This window comes from Numida meleagris, chromosome 5 (genome assembly GCF_002078875.1).
Source record: "Numida meleagris isolate 19003 breed g44 Domestic line chromosome 5, NumMel1.0, whole genome shotgun sequence".
Classification (NCBI taxonomy): domain Eukaryota; kingdom Metazoa; phylum Chordata; class Aves; order Galliformes; family Numididae; genus Numida; species Numida meleagris.
In genome coordinates, this window is record NC_034413.1 from 10,467,563 (window position 1) to 10,483,214 (window position 15,652).

The 15,652-nt window shown below is 39.7% G+C and overlaps 1 protein-coding gene across 1 annotated transcript in view; it reads left to right on the forward strand.

The window, feature by feature from the left end:
• SORCS1 (sortilin related VPS10 domain containing receptor 1) overlaps positions 1–15,652 on the forward strand; it is a 278,025-nt gene that overhangs the window by 204,072 nt on the left and 58,301 nt on the right. The window contains exons 8-10 of the mRNA XM_021398544.1: positions 1,839–1,928; positions 6,984–7,163; positions 11,662–11,808. Coding sequence (XP_021254219.1) covers positions 1,839–1,928; positions 6,984–7,163; positions 11,662–11,808 — 417 coding nt within the window. The remainder of the gene's footprint in view (positions 1–1,838; positions 1,929–6,983; positions 7,164–11,661; positions 11,809–15,652) is intronic.

Sequence of the window (15,652 nt, forward strand, 5' to 3'; positions counted from 1 at the left end):
AACTTAGTCATAAACGGCCATCTAAATCATCCACAAATAAATGTGGAACATACGTTCCAGAATAGCTTTTGTGCCTTTATGTGTCTGAGGCGTAAATAAAATGTTTATGAGGTAAGGAAAACAGGGGCATGCATCACTCTTCAGACTTGCTCTCTAGTTTCAGAATGGCTGTGTGTGTATGTGACGTGACTGACACAGGAGCTGGGAAGTTTTTCTTCCTATCTGAATTCATTCATTGCTTCATCACTGACTCCTTGGTTTTGTGCTCTTTTTGTTGTCTTCTCTGTTCTGACCTGATTTTATTACATGCTAAACAGAAGTTAATTCTTTTGCCCCATCTGAAGTCAATGCTGAGGAAATCATCTGAATTCTGAACAGCCTTTGTATTTTGATGCTTTCAACTTTCTGTCTATGAACTGCTGTGCAGTGTTCCTAGAGCTTTAAATTTATTTGTTTCACCTCAGTGCTGGCTGCATGGTAGAGGAAGGAGAATGAGAGGACAGGCAATCTCTTACAGCCTTCCCTGTGATGCTCTGTTGGACTTTGTCCAGCATTAACAGGTCAAAGAGATAGTATTTGCCAATCAGTAATGATTGACACAGATACAAAATAAAGAATATTTTAATTCCTGCTAGCAGTCTCTTCTTTTATCCTAATTGTTGGTGAATTCACAGTCAACTGGTAAGTTTAAAATAGGATTCTCCAAGTGGTTACATAAGGGATGTATCTGTAAGGAATAAAACTGCTAAATAAAATGCTGCAACTGATATTGGACCTTGACATATCACAGACACGATTCGTCAGAGGAGGAATAACCTCACACCAGACAGTGAAGGGCTGGAAGAATAAAGGAATGCCTGAGAGCCCTCCCCAGCCTTCACTGCCTTGATCTCCACCTGGCTTTTCTGCAGCCAAGCCATTTGCAATGAGAATTAATTGATTCAAAAGCATGAGAATAAGGAGAAGTGCGCTTGTTTCTCCTGTAGCACTGTTTTCATTACAAACACACACTCATAAACAATGCTTCTAGCCTTCCTTCCTCTAACTGTTGATTAATACCTTCAAAAACATAGGTGAAGAGCTTTAAAATAAGTTGTTCTTTTACTTAATCTGGTATGATCTTAGCCTCTGTGCATCTTCCATTTTAAACTACTGCAGTGTACCTTAAAACACTATGGAAAAAACATCTTGGTAAGCCTAGGTAGCAGGCAATTAAAGCAAAGTTCTGCATGGAGAGTCCCTTGGAATATTTGTTCTTTCAGTATCGTTCATCCATGGATTTCAAAGTACTTTACAAACATTGATTATGCTTCAGAAACTAACACTGTCAGCTGTTTTTTTAACCCTTCATTAATAGGTGGTGGAAAATGAAACCACACATTGCTTTAACCCAGTATCGCCATGGTATTGCCATTTAGTCACTTAAATGTGGAGACAGAAATCAAGCATCATGTCTGCCAATCAGCTGCTCCAACCAATAACTCACATGGCAGGTGTGCAAATACCAAAGAACAGGCTGTTTTGTGGTGAGAGGAGAGCAGGTATCAGCAGGGAACATAATGACCCAAGCGAAGCCAAGACTTCACCTTCCTCAGACTTTCAGCTGAAATTCTGGCCCTTGTTTCTCTTTGAAGAAAATGGCATTTCTCTTACTCTCTCTTCTTCAGCTGCTCTCAGCTGATTTAATGGTAATTCAGCACCCATAACACTACTGCAGTTTTTAACCACTGCCATGAACAATGTGGTGTTTGCCTTAGGAGGTTGTGCTTGATGTTTTCACTGTTAGTTAAAAAATACTTCAAATAATGCTGAAGGTAACTTTTCCGCTTTTCTCATAGCTGACATCAGGTGGAAGACCACATTATTACGTTTCTTATAGGAGGAATGCATTTACACCGATAAAGCTGCCGAAGTACTCTTTGCCCAAGGTAAGTTGTTGTTACTGGAATGCCCATATGTACCTACAGATTTTCTATTTGTTCAGAAATCATTGAAACCAATACAAGTAACAAGAAGATGATGTGCAATGAGTGAAAGCATCATTGATTAAGAGAACATTTGCAAACAAGAACATGCTCAAATTCACCACTTTGCCTAGTCAAGAACATCAGCATGAAATATAGACAGATTACCACAGCCTATGTCAATTATAATTTCTTTGTGGTTAGTTGATTAAATTTTGGAGGAATTCCTTTTCCCCCCTCCCCTCCTTTTCCCCCCTCCCCTCCTTTTCCCCCCTTTTCCCCTTTCTTTCTCTAGGGGACTGGGTGAGGGATGTAAAATCCCCTGTGATATGTGATTTTTTTTTTCTTTTTCTTTTTGTTTTGCCTCATTAGCAGATTTTAATGGGAATCAAGAAAAGGGATGGCTTTGTGTGTCTGCTCCATATCCTCTCTAATTAAGAACAATGGTGAATTAGCACTGGAGCTTGAAAGGCTATTGCTGCCTTCTGAAGCTGGATTTTTTAAAAAGGCTATTATAAAATGTTGGCTCTGTTTTGGAGAAATCACCTTTTTGCAACTGGAGTCCTAACAGCTTCTTAACAGAGACAATTATTTATCTTTTTTTAAACTCTTTTCATTTTTTTTTATAGGCTGGCTTAAATGAAATCTAAGCTCAAAGGTAGCAAATGATCTTATGAACTCTGTGTAACATCTAGCATCTGAAGAAAAATGACAGTCCCTGCTTAATTTCTGGGAATACAAAAAGGGAAAAAAAAATGCATGGTCAGCTTGTTCTTAGAAGTTGAGAGTACATCACTATTTGTAAATGGAAATATTCAAGGGGATAATTTGTCTATTGTCACAGCTGGCTGTCTTTGATTCGTCACTCCAACAGACCTGTTTAAAGCAGATTGACTGAATAACCTTCGTCATATAACCAGACTGCAATTCAAACCCATGTTTTCAGTGCCATACTTTGTGCACTCTGCTGTTGTGCTTTATTTGAATCACCTGGAAACCCAAGCTCTCAGGATTTTGGGGACCCTACCAGAAGCCATGATGTCTTTTTGGCTGTGACACAGGAGAATTGTCTATGAAATGTTACTTCAGTAAATTGTTTCTACCAAAGAAAAATACTTTTTTTTTTTTTTTCAAGAAGATGCACAGATCTGGGGAATGAATTCCCAGTATACTTCTTTCTACAGTCCCAGACAAACTTTGGATTTTTTGTGAGACCTGAAACTCCGACTGCCCCAAAATCTTCAGATATGTTTTAAGATATTATTCTAAGGCATAGTTTGAAACTTCATGTGCAAGCGGGAAGGAATTACTCTGTCAATTCAGTTACACTTTAAACAGGTGCAGTATCAAGTAGTCCTTAGCAAATGAATTGAATTTTTTAGGATGGGTACTGTAATACACAAATTAAAATAATTTACAATTGATTCAGACCATCTGTAGCGAGATTGCTTGCTTTGAGCTGGTTGTCTGTCTCTTTCATACGCTTATTTCTCCAACCGTCCAACTCAATGAGAAATCTGGAGAACCAAGGAAAATATACTGTGATTAAATTCCCATGTGTTCTCAGAGAATAGGAATAGGAGCAATACGTTCATGTTATTTGACCCAAGGAAAAAAGCAGATATTTAGGGAGATAAGACACTTTGTCAGAAACTGGGAATGTCTTCAAAGACTGAAAAGCTCTGTTTGGCTTGGAGGGAGCTACAGTGGATCTGTGGTTGTCTGGTAGTTTGCTATCAAAGCAAGATAGCTGCTTTTATTAAAAATGCACAAAGCTGTATATTATTCAGAGACATTGAAACAAACAGCTTCTTTTATGCCTAAATTCTCTTTTATCTCCTTCAGCTAAGACAGTGAGGCCAAGCATGGTAAACAGTAGATAGATAGAAATGTCAAGCTTTTTGTCTCTGCGTGTTGCTCCTAATCTGGAAGGATGTGATGGCAGGCAGCTTTGGCAGGTGATAATGTTGTCCAGGCAGGAATGGCCTATAGCATATCAAATCTAAAATTTTCTTGCTGTTGGAATTTATATTCTGGTGACCAGTTCTATTAGAAGCCTGAATTAACCTGAAACTCTTTCCAATACAAGTGTATGTCTAACTTGTGCATAAGGTTGTGTTAACCCTGTGAATGGTATTTACCGAAATCTGTTAAATTCTGTAGTGAGGTTGGTCTCTGTCATAGACTCTGTATTGTCGCTCATGTTTATCACCTTGAATGTATAGAAACAGTGCTCAAACTCACTCAGTTTTAGACAAATCCACTGGGTGGACATCTCTGAATACAGAATCAAGTCAAGCAATTTTTCTTTAAAGAAGACTCGTCCTTAATCTGGTGCTGGGCTGAATACTGATGGGATAGGTGTTTGTGGTACACAAACCACAAAAAAGTCCTGAATTACAGACTTTAAGAAGAACTGACAAATGAAATAATTGACGGGATAAAACAGGCATTACACATCCCACACATCACTGCTAATTGAATTACCAGGAAGAAAAGTTCCCTGACCAAGTGCAAAAAAAGGGCAACTGAAGCATGTTCAGTGATTCAAAGAGCCTTGGCCTTTAGTTATTTGAGTAGACACCTGATCAAGTGTGTGCACAAGATCATGCTCTTACTTCGTCTTTGGAAAGTCAAAAAAGGACAGATAATAGAACTGCATATTAATGTACCTCCACTGTGTGCTGGAACACAGAAAGGAAAGCTCAGGCACACATAAACAGATACATGGCTAGCTTCTGAATGTGGCAATGGCTGTATGAGAAAGGTGCCTTGCTCTGCTTTTCTTTCTTCTCCCCCTTCTGTAGAGAGACAAAATGGCTGTTGTTTGGAGTAGCAGAAGATGCAGTGAAGCGCTCGTTCCATTATCAAGATGAAGTCTGACTCTTTATTCTTCTTCCTCCCAAAATCACTGTGAAAAGAAGAAAAATGAGATGTGAATGTATTATTAGTATGATGAAAATTTTTTATTTTTACCAGTGTGAAAACCAACAAATCCTTAATGTTGCTCAAAGACACGTTGGGTTCCCATGTACTGAATCCCTTCTATCAAACCATTACATTGTACCAGAATCCACTGGACAAGGCCATATTAAGAAGTGAAGTTGACTGATCCACAAAAGCAAGCAGTTGGAACACTTTTTTACTTTTTACACACACTACATATATTGTGCCATTTCTTTCTCAGTCTGTGATTCTCTAGGCTTAAATTCCTTGAGCCCCACTGTGATCTTAGACATTCATCTTATAGCATGTTCTGATCAAAACTCAGGAAGAATATAGTGAATGAATTAACTCATTTGCTTCTTAAACGTATGTGAAATTGCCTTTAATTTTCCCTGATGTTGATCAGAATATCTTTTTATCTTCAAGTAGAGAGATCTGTTTGTGTGTATGAACACATATTCAAAGGTTTGAACTTGAAATTACAGCTGTGTCACCTGAAACTGCCTGAAGCACATTGTGATATCTACTCATGTAGCTCTACCGGCAGGTTGACGAGGATGATAGTGTGAAATGTGGAACCTCTGACAAACAGCTGTGGCAGTTACTTCTACCAGTACAGCTGGAGCTGAGAGAGAATACCTGTTCACAACCACAATACATCAAAGCCAATGGGATTTATATTATGTTTCCAGTTGCCTCAGAATTTAACCCAATCTGTTCCTCCACAAAACTAGCCCGTCTTCTGGGATACATTTTTCTTCAGTACAAAGAAGCAGGTAAATCAGGTGAACATTCATCAGCACGGATCTGGATCTGGGTCAACAACCAGCTTTTCTGAATCTTGTCTTTATAGTGAATCCACTTTGAAATTTATAAATCAGATTTCTTCCCTCTATTATTTTTTCATCTTTATGCTATAAGACTCCATATGTAATTATTAATTCCCTTCTACAAATCAGCAAGAAAGTAAATTGTCAAAGACTATTATTAACAGAGGAAGAAGCAGCATCCACTTCCAAAGAATATATTTTCTGATAGAGTCCCAGTTTTGCATATATGTAGAAAGCCCTGGCTGAGATCCATGGATGCAAGACAACTTAGGGATGACTGCCCAAAGCATAGAGCTGAATCTCTGGGGAATCATTTAGTGCAAAGAAATCTGCATTTCTTGTCCTATCTCCGTGGATTTGTAAGGCACCAAGGAACTCAGGCCTCCTGTACTGAGCAGATAGAGACTAGGAATTTCATTATAACTATCTCTCTTTCAGTGGCTTTTTCCACTGGATAATTTCTCCAGGCATTGAAAGAGAGGTTCAGGTTTAATAGATTTTTTTTAATTATGCGTTCATTTCGTTGCTTCCTGCCTACTGTAACACAGAACAAATAAAGAAAAATAAAACATAATTCATAACATGTGTGATCTAACTAGAGTTTTGTTCCTTATGTCTAGTGAGAATTAGGGTTGTCTGTCTGTCATATTGCTGGAGGGGTGTTTATCACAGTGGTCCAGGGCCTTGACTCCTAGGTGACACAGTCATTAGTAATAATAAACAACAGCAACACTGGCTGCCAATTAGATCTTCCGTCAGTTCCCAAGCATACTTTGTTTCTGAGAGCTAGAAGGCAAGAAGATGTTCCTGATGTTTTTTTTCATATTTTTATTTCTTTAAAAAATAATGTGTTATTAACATCTGTGATTCCACAATCACGAGTAGTATTACTCAAGCACAAAAATAAATAAATACAGCAAACAAAACACCTCCCCTCCCCCAAATCAAGTGTTCATTAAAATTTTGGTGGAGGAAATGAAGTATAAGCTGTATAACACTCTATTGCCAATGTAAATGTTCAATTAACACCTCATCAGTTAATTACCGCTTTGAAAACTGGCAGTAGAGAGCTGTTGTAAAATACTCCTGCATGGAATTCTCTGCTTACAGAAATGTTGTCTATGGTTTTCAATTAAACTCCAGTCTAAAATACATCCTTTGCTCCTCCACAGTTACTGTGATGCCCTTGGAAATGACAGAGCAGAGCTCCCTCTTGTAACATGCATTTGTTTTCTTTCCTCAGGACATGCATGTTATCAGCACAGATGAGAGTCAGGTGTTTGCAGCTGTTCAAGAGTGGAACCAGAACGACACGTACAATCTGTATATCTCTGACACCCGAGGGGTGTACTTCACCCTGGCATTGGAAAATGTCAAGAGTAGTCAAGGGCTGGATGGGAATGTGATGATTGACCTCTATGAGGTATGTCATGACTCTAAATTTCTCATTCTTACCTAAAAACTCATGTGACACCCAGTTCTATTGCATTCTTACTCATCTATCTCATAGTATGCAAGTAAATAGCAGAGCCATAGCTAAACACATTTTTATCCTTCTTTTAATCAAGGATCTCAGTGCAAGCAGAGGAGTTTCAAGCCAGACTGCACAAGTGTTGAAACTAGTCCCAGCCTAGTAGTATGAAGAGAGTCACTACTGTACTCTCCAGTAGGTTCTCAGGTGAGGAAAACCTCATGTCTATGTAGAAAGATATGTACTGGAAGAAGTAGCAGAGTAGTTCATTGTATTCCTACAAGAAACTTTCTCAGCCAAAATGCTGCTGACACAAGTGAATTAAGCTTCTGACCCACGTTGTTCCAGTCTTTGGTTGAGAAGGCTCCCAGCACTGTGAATAGCATCATTCTGCAATTCTGCCATTTTCATTGCATTTCTGAAAGCCTAAGCTCTTGCGGTAGAAGGAAGTAGAGACTGTAGTTTTCAGCTATCTTTGTTGCCTTTTGCTGCTTGATCTCTTCTGGGAACTGAATTTTAGATAGTCACTCTTGGGCTATCCCATGGGCATGGATACTCTCCTACTTCATGTTGATGTTTCCTTTATCCTGATCCTTTTTCTAACAAGTACATTCTGACAAAGCTCACCTGTAAGAAGGCCAATTTACACTGTCTTCTGTGACAACTGATCCTGAGAACAGGGCTTGTAATGCGCCGTTGTACTTCTCTTGGCCTGACACCAGTCTTACTTCTGGATACAGCTAAGCAGAAACTCAATCCTCAGTTGCTGATTTTGGGGTTTGCTTCTCTTTCTAGATTTCTTCCAGAGGATTTTATGACCATTTAGAATAAAGGCCATGAACTAGTTCTGAGTTCCTTTAAAAATAAAAATGCTCCCTGTATTTCCCATCACTGAATACTAGCTCTACTGAATAGTTTGCCTTCAGCTGTCCTTTACTTGGAAACCACCTTGAATTGTCAAGACAGAGCCCAAGCATTGTACATAAATTCAGATGAATTGTAGGAGGATGGGCACTGTCATTTCCCAGTCATTTGGAGTTTTTTACTGTTAATCTCTCTGCAGTGCTGGCAGCACATGGAAGGGCTGTTACCTCTTATTACTGTCAGTTCCAGAAGTGGTTTCACTGCATTATGTAAAAGTGTCCTACATCCCAGTGGGGAAGGAAAAGCCTTTGTTTTGTTTTATTAGACTGACATTACACAGTAACCTGGACTGAAATTGATGAAATCAGACTTGTAGCATCATATCTGCTGATTATCTAGATAGAAAGAATATTGACTGACACTGAACCTGGCACAAAACTTCCTTTCAATTTGATGTTCTAGCTGGAAGGGAACAGAAAGCCATCCAGCATGATTCTCCCAGCAGAGTTATTGCAAATGGTGAGTGCTTCAGGAGTAAATGGAGTTGAAGATCAGAAAAGAAAAAAAATCCATAGATAAATTAAAAGGATGTGAAGAAATTGCAAAATGAGCCCTTCTTTGGTGACAGCAGTATATTTGGAAAAGCAAGATTACTTGAGAAGATGCCAGAAAAATGCCTGTTAAATGTGCATGTGTCTGTATGCTTATGTTTACCAGGTACAAAAAGAAAAAGGAAAAAAAAATCATCTGGTTACATTGTGGTGAAAGTATTTCTGTATGCACATTCCTAATGTGGTTCTACATCAGAAATAAATCTTTTCAGTTCTGCTCAGTGGGAAATTACATTGGACATGAAGAGAAAATAAAGTTCTTCCCTTGTGCCTCATCATGTTCTCCTTTCTTTTCTCCTGGAGGAATGCTCCCAGGAGCCTTTCACTGTTAGACAGTTATTTCAGGGTGCTTGCTCTTCTGCTGCTTGACACTGTAGGGGATGAGGAGACCACTACCACTGGGACACTAATTCTCCTACATGTTGGGCTGTGTAGGCTATGAGAATAGTTCTTCGCCCCTTCACCTCCTAGTGCTGGTGCATCAGTAGGACACTGGACTGCGGTTCCAGGCTTACTGCCCTAGAAGAAGGGAAGAGCGAGACTTGCTGACCAGCAGGTACTCTTTCTAATTCATGTGTCTTTCCAAATGATGTGGTATTACTCTGCTTGACTCTTTAGCTGGAATACTCTGCAGCAAGATAATCCTGCCTGTGAGAATCTATGCCAGATGGATAATAGTTGGCCACTTCGGCATGATTCAAGGTGGGTTCCTAGAAAAGGACAACTGAAGGCAAACCATTGTATTTGACCAGTGACTGAAGACAGAATGGCAGTCATTAGCAGAAAGAGTTGCTGTGACTGTGACAAGGTATGCCTATATAGCTATGGCATACATTCCTATCTAGGACTTAATTTTTTTAGCAGTATGTATTTCAGACAGGAACTGAATGTTTGAAGTATGCAGTGGGTGATGGGGAATGAAGGGTGTGTTTTGAGTGTCCTGTACGAAACTTTCACTAAAAGCATAGGCAGCATTTATATCTTCGTACAGTGCTTGTGAGGGAGGAGCGATTGCCTTCAAAGCCTGGGAAGGCAGACGCCGTGCTTATTTTTCTGAACACTACTGGTCACTCCCTTACTTGCATAGCCTCTATCTCTATTATGACTGCATGGATAGATCATTGTGTGCATCATGGATGTGTATATGCAACAGGTGCATCTCTTCCTACAGAAGGCACACAAACATGTACACTGCGTGCAGTTGTTTTTTAAAGATAGAGCTGGCCCAGGTTGACAGCATCACTTACACTTTGCTTTCTCTGGAAAGCACTTGGAGTTTCAACCTAGGACTAGAATCATAAAAAGAAAAATTCATAGGATTTCAGAACACGTTTATCACCTGATATATAAAATGCTTTTTAATCATGTATTGCCAGTATTTCACAGGGACTCTATAATACAACTATTTCAGGACAACAACAAAGAAAAGTACAAATAGAGCTATAGGCGCTGACCTCTGATAGGAAAGCCAGAACGATGTTATTTTTCCAGCCCTGACTATTCATACAGTTTCACTGGTAGAGAAAAAAAACATCTCATCAGGGTGCCTTTCTATTGCAAAAAAGAAAACTTGAATACTTTGTGGATCAAAACAATCCAGATCAGACATGGAAAATATCATCTTTTTTATACTTACATCAACAATAAATCACTAACTTAACTTAAAGACTATTGCCCATTATAGCAAATCATGTCTAAGTTTTTAAGTAACATGAAGTTCAGTGTCAGTACTCAAGGAAGAAAGTACTATTTGGAATGAATAAGTACACCAACGTACTGTACCAATGTACTATACAGTAGTAGTCCCCTGGCATGTGACGAGAAGTGCAATAAGGTCCTATTGAGTGGGAGTAGTAGCATCCAAATATAGCAATGTAATTAAATAGTTGAGCTGGAACAAATTCTGAATTTGCTGAGTAACCATTTGCCACATGATGCTATTTATGTAATAATTTCTGTCAGCAAAAGGGCTTGATTGATGATTCTGTGCATGACTTTTGCAGCAGAAGAAGAGATGGAATGTATGACTGAACAGATTTGATGAAAAGCAAAAAGTTTCTCAGTTTCCTGTCACCTTCTCCCGATTTCCCTTCCCTTTTCATTGTAGCGCTCAGATTGCAGAACGGCAACCTAACAAATTCCATTCGCAAGCAGCAGTAGCTATTGGGCTATTGATTTTCAGTGTGCTAAGAAGATGGGAACATTCTGCAATGTGAGTTGCGGTTTGAGGTTGACTTTTTTTCTTCCTACTAAGGCACTCTCGGCGCGATTCCAATTGGAGTCCTTCAGCGTAGCATCTTTCCAAAATCTTCCTGCTGTAGGGTAAAATGCTGGGAAGAATAAAGAGCTGAGGATCTCATTACAGGTTCTATAACTAGCACTCTGGGAGGCCTTTCTTGAGTCACTGGTGCTTCAGTCTCTTCCAAATACAAAGCTGGGATAAAAGATCCTATATACCCCAAGTTATCCTGTTGAAACACTTATAATTATGGAGTGCACTGAGATCCTTAGATAAAATGTCTGAAACAGACTGTGGAGAACAGAAGCGCTAAACAGCAAATGTGTGTGCGTGTTGTCATTTTCTCTGCAAGGTCAAAATGGCTGCTGGTTCCTGCTACTGCATGTAAGAGAGAAATAATTGCCCTGTGCATATTTCAACTTTCAGGGGAAAGGATGTCTTCCCAGTTCAAAGGTTGTCACTCTATAGTTGACTCTATTGACATCTTATCATATTCTCATGCTGCTTCTGAAATACAAGCTTTTTATTCTACTTGCACTTTTTCACATGTGATGAACTTATCGTGTCTCCAGCCTTCAATTGGCCTTTCTCAGATGCTCCTTGGCATTTCTTGCCACGAGACCTACCACACTGACACAACCACAAGATCTCTGTTGGGTTTAACAGGGCAGGAAAGTCACATACAGAGAACCTGCATGGGCTTGATCTATTTTTCAGACATGTCAATTTTTCCTAGGTAGCAGGGATAAAGGGAATGTTCTTGGCTAACAAGAAGATTGACAACCAAGTGAAAACTTTCATCACCTACAATAAAGGGAGAGACTGGAATTTGTTGCAGGCTCCGGACACTGATCTGAAAGGAAACGCTGTTCACTGTCTCCTAGTAAGTACCTGGGGGGATTTGGGATGTACTGTCAACCCAGAACAATCTTTTTCTGCCAGGTAACACAAGGGGAGGGCCCCTCTCCCCATGCAGTATAACTCGTGGAAGGAACACTGCGTTTTAAAAGTGCCGTATATCAGGCTTGGTCTGCCAGATGGTGTAGCAAGAGTTGGCATTGTAATTTAATTTAGTTTAATTTAATTTCTGGAACAAAATGAAGCATTGTAGATCAGCTTCCTTCTGCACAACTGCTTGTCTCCCCTTAAACGGCACATGAAGCTGGATGCTGTTTCTGAGCAGTTGGTTCTCTGGACACTAGATGGGAGGAGTGAGCTATTGTACTTCGGAACTTCCAGGAGCCCTGACAACTTGAGGCAGACTCAAAAAGAGAACTGTTTTCTTTCACGCCACTCTGTTGGTACTCTATTGGTATTGTTTTCATTTTGAGATCAAAAGTTAGAATTGACATGTTCATGCAAATATACGTATAGCTATGAGTTGACTAATCTGTCTGTACTTATTGATATAGATCACCATATAGATAAATTTGTAATCATCATTATATGCAAAGAGTTTCTACAATTGAAAGTGAAACACAGTGTGAATAGAATTGGAGTTCTCTGTCAGATCGGATAGCTTAGCCTGATCTCCACATCCTTTTCAGCTTAAGCCGGCTATATTCTGTAGTGGGATAGTACTCTGAACTGCAGCCTTTGAGATTTTCAAATTCTAACATGGTTCCAGGGTCACTACTTAGACTGCTCTTCCTCCTATTGTCCTCTACCTGTGTGCTGTTTTCTATCAGAGAAAAAAAAGTGATGCTTCTCATGTTGAGGCTCTAAGGTAGAATCCGAATCAGCTTTACATTTTGTTTATTGTGGTATGTAGCTGAATACTGTGCCAATCTGAACTGAAACCTATACATTATTGCTATAACTAACCTGATATTTGAAGCTGTTTAAATTGTCTCCTGCTGAGGCAATTCTGTTCCTCATCTGTATGACACAGCTGTAGTACTTAATTCACAAGCTTGTCCCACTTCTGTAGCCCCACTCTCTCTACCTCTGCATCATCTGCAGTTTCATTCCCTTGGATCAGCTGCTCCTTTTTCCTCCATAAATTTCTGTTCCTTGGCATGATCTTGATCCTTATAGCTAAGTGAATTCTGAATAGTGTCTTGTAAATCTGGCTTGGCTTCCATCATTACCCCAGGACAGATAGTAACGCTTTTGCGCTGATGGCTTTCAGGATAATTGTCCCTAGCTACAGCTTGGAACACAGCGCTGATATACATCTCAGCTTCTGGCAGAATGGGATCTGCCCTTTCCCAGAGTTACTGGATGGTCCCCAGCCTGAGAGTGGAATATTATCCTGTGTACATCTGTTCTTTAAACCTCATCCTAAACTAAGGGAGTGTTAATGCAGAAATAAGTATGTAGAAGCTAAGTTGGCAGCTAAAGAGGTTGAGAGGGAATCTGGTTGAAACACAAAGCAAGCCAGATGGAGCTGTCCCTCTACTGACAATAAGCTCAAGGAGTTCTTTTCGAAGCAAGTCAAAGCATTTATTTGCATTTTTTTATGAGGTTGGTCTGAATAATGAGGAGGGAGGAAAGCAGTGAAATTCCCCCTAAGCCCAAGGTTCTATTTTTCTTGTTTGTACCACTTATTTTCTAGGCTGAATGCACTTAATCTTCATAAAATAACTGCCAAGATATTACATCTCAAAGATGCTGGTTTTGTTTGATACTTATCTCATGCTGTGAAGTAGTTAACTGAGGAGTAATTGTACCTTGCAAGTTATGGGCAACTGTCTAGGAGAGTTATTCAGTTAGCTTTCAAGTATAGTCTTGTGGTTAAAACACTGGGCAGAATCTTAGGAGCATCTTGATTCAATTTTTAGGCCTATCTCCAATTTTCTATGTGACCTTGAGCAAGTTGTTTATTTTCTCTGTGCCTTTCTTCCTCAGACATCTGTTTATTCCCTCCTTAATTTTGCTTGTCTTGTCTGTACGGATTATAAGGATTTCAGAACAAAGACCCATTTCTCATAAGTGGGGAGGCATTCACACCATCTGCCACAGAATCATTTAAACATCTAAGAGCGGTGTTGTGAGTATCCTTTCTGGAAGTGTTTTGTCTCTTAATTGCTCCTTGCAACTGCAGGTGTGCAAATACTGTGACTACCTCTAGGTTTCTGGATAGCGTCTAGCATTGTCCTTGTATTGCAGTACTTGGCCCCAGTCCTGATCAGGGGCTATCAGTAGAGATATGCAAGGAGTGCTTGCTTCTCTATGAAACATGATTGGTATGGTGAATTCTTTTGGGCCTCCTTGCAAGATTGAATGGTTTTTAGACATACAAAGTGTTTGGTTGGAAAGGAAAAGTTGCTTTTTACACTGTAACTAGTTGTCACTGGAGTCTCTACCTGGTATTGCGCTCCAACCAGTAGGAAGTCGTGCTACTAGAAGCACTCTCCCTGTTCTTAGATGTTGTGGCTTTTAATCTTGGGGAGTTGGAAATAGATGATGGGGAACTGGAACTAGATGATCTTTAAGATCTTTTCCAACCTAAGCCATTTTGTGGTTCTATGTTCTGATTAATATTTGATGTATATATTCCACCTCTGTCTACTGTATGTGTGAAGTGCTACAAATTTGAAAGAAAATTTCTGGTAACACAAAAATCTGAGTCTAACAAGATGAAATCTCTGTCAGGTTGGGGGAACTGGCTGAGCTGCTGCCATTAGCTATTGTCTTGAAAATGCTGAGGTGGACTTGGAGCATGTTAGTTTTATAAATATGTTCTGTATTTAGTCTAATGAAAGGGAAGAATTCATTCTCTCCTAATGCTTTCTCACTTCTGTGTGTCAGCTCGATTTGGTTCCCGCTCCCTCCCCATGCCCCAGGCTGCTCCAGCAGCTGTCCTCACAAGGCTGTCACTTGGAGTTAGCTTCTTGGTGCATTCCACTTGGCAGGCTGTGTTCCCTTCTGCACCACCCTGCATTCCTTTTTCCTGTCTCACGTACATGAGAGATCCATCCATCCTCACCACTCTTATTCACCTTTCAAAAGAAAAAAAAAAAAAAACATCCCCAAACTGCCTTTTGTGGTTGTCCTTATCCGCAGTGTGATATTCATTTTCTCCTACCTGGAGATAGGATATATCAGTGGTTTTCCAGTGACTGCAGAGGAAGCCTACAAAATTTATGAGGCCGGACACTTAGTATTTAGGTAGCTGATGTAAGAGAGAGACCTGCCTCCTTGGGGCCTAAGGAGGATGCATAGCATCCTGCTTGTCTGAAAGTCATGCTTGCTGAAGCATGTGTTTTGCTGTGTTTGTGTTTCCGTACTGTCCGATGTCCCCCTCAATTTGGTTGATTTGCTTCAGCTTTTCTTGCCAATATTTTTCCCTTTCCTTTCCCTTAGCCTGTTTCCTGAGGTTTCGAAGCAGAAAGACTGAAAATAAAACCCAAGAGAAAGCAAAAATTATCAGAATTTTTCAGAAATTATTTCACTGTAGATTTGGAGAGATCATAATGGCAACCTTGGGAATCTGCCTGTTTGTACTTGTTACCTTCTTGCTCAGCTGATTTATTCTGTACCATTCCTGTTTGATTTGAGTACCTGAGATACAAAATCAATAACAAATAGGTAAGGTTTGTACAGATGTACTTGTATTGAAATCTCAAAGGTCACATCCAGATGGGGTGATGAAATATTTTGTGAAACAACTTTTAAACTGACAACTTCAAGTCCTGATATTTCTTCCTGGTGCAGAACAGAACCATATGTCAAAAGTATTCAGGGTCAAGAAATGGTCTGACACTGCCTGAATTAAGTTGTTT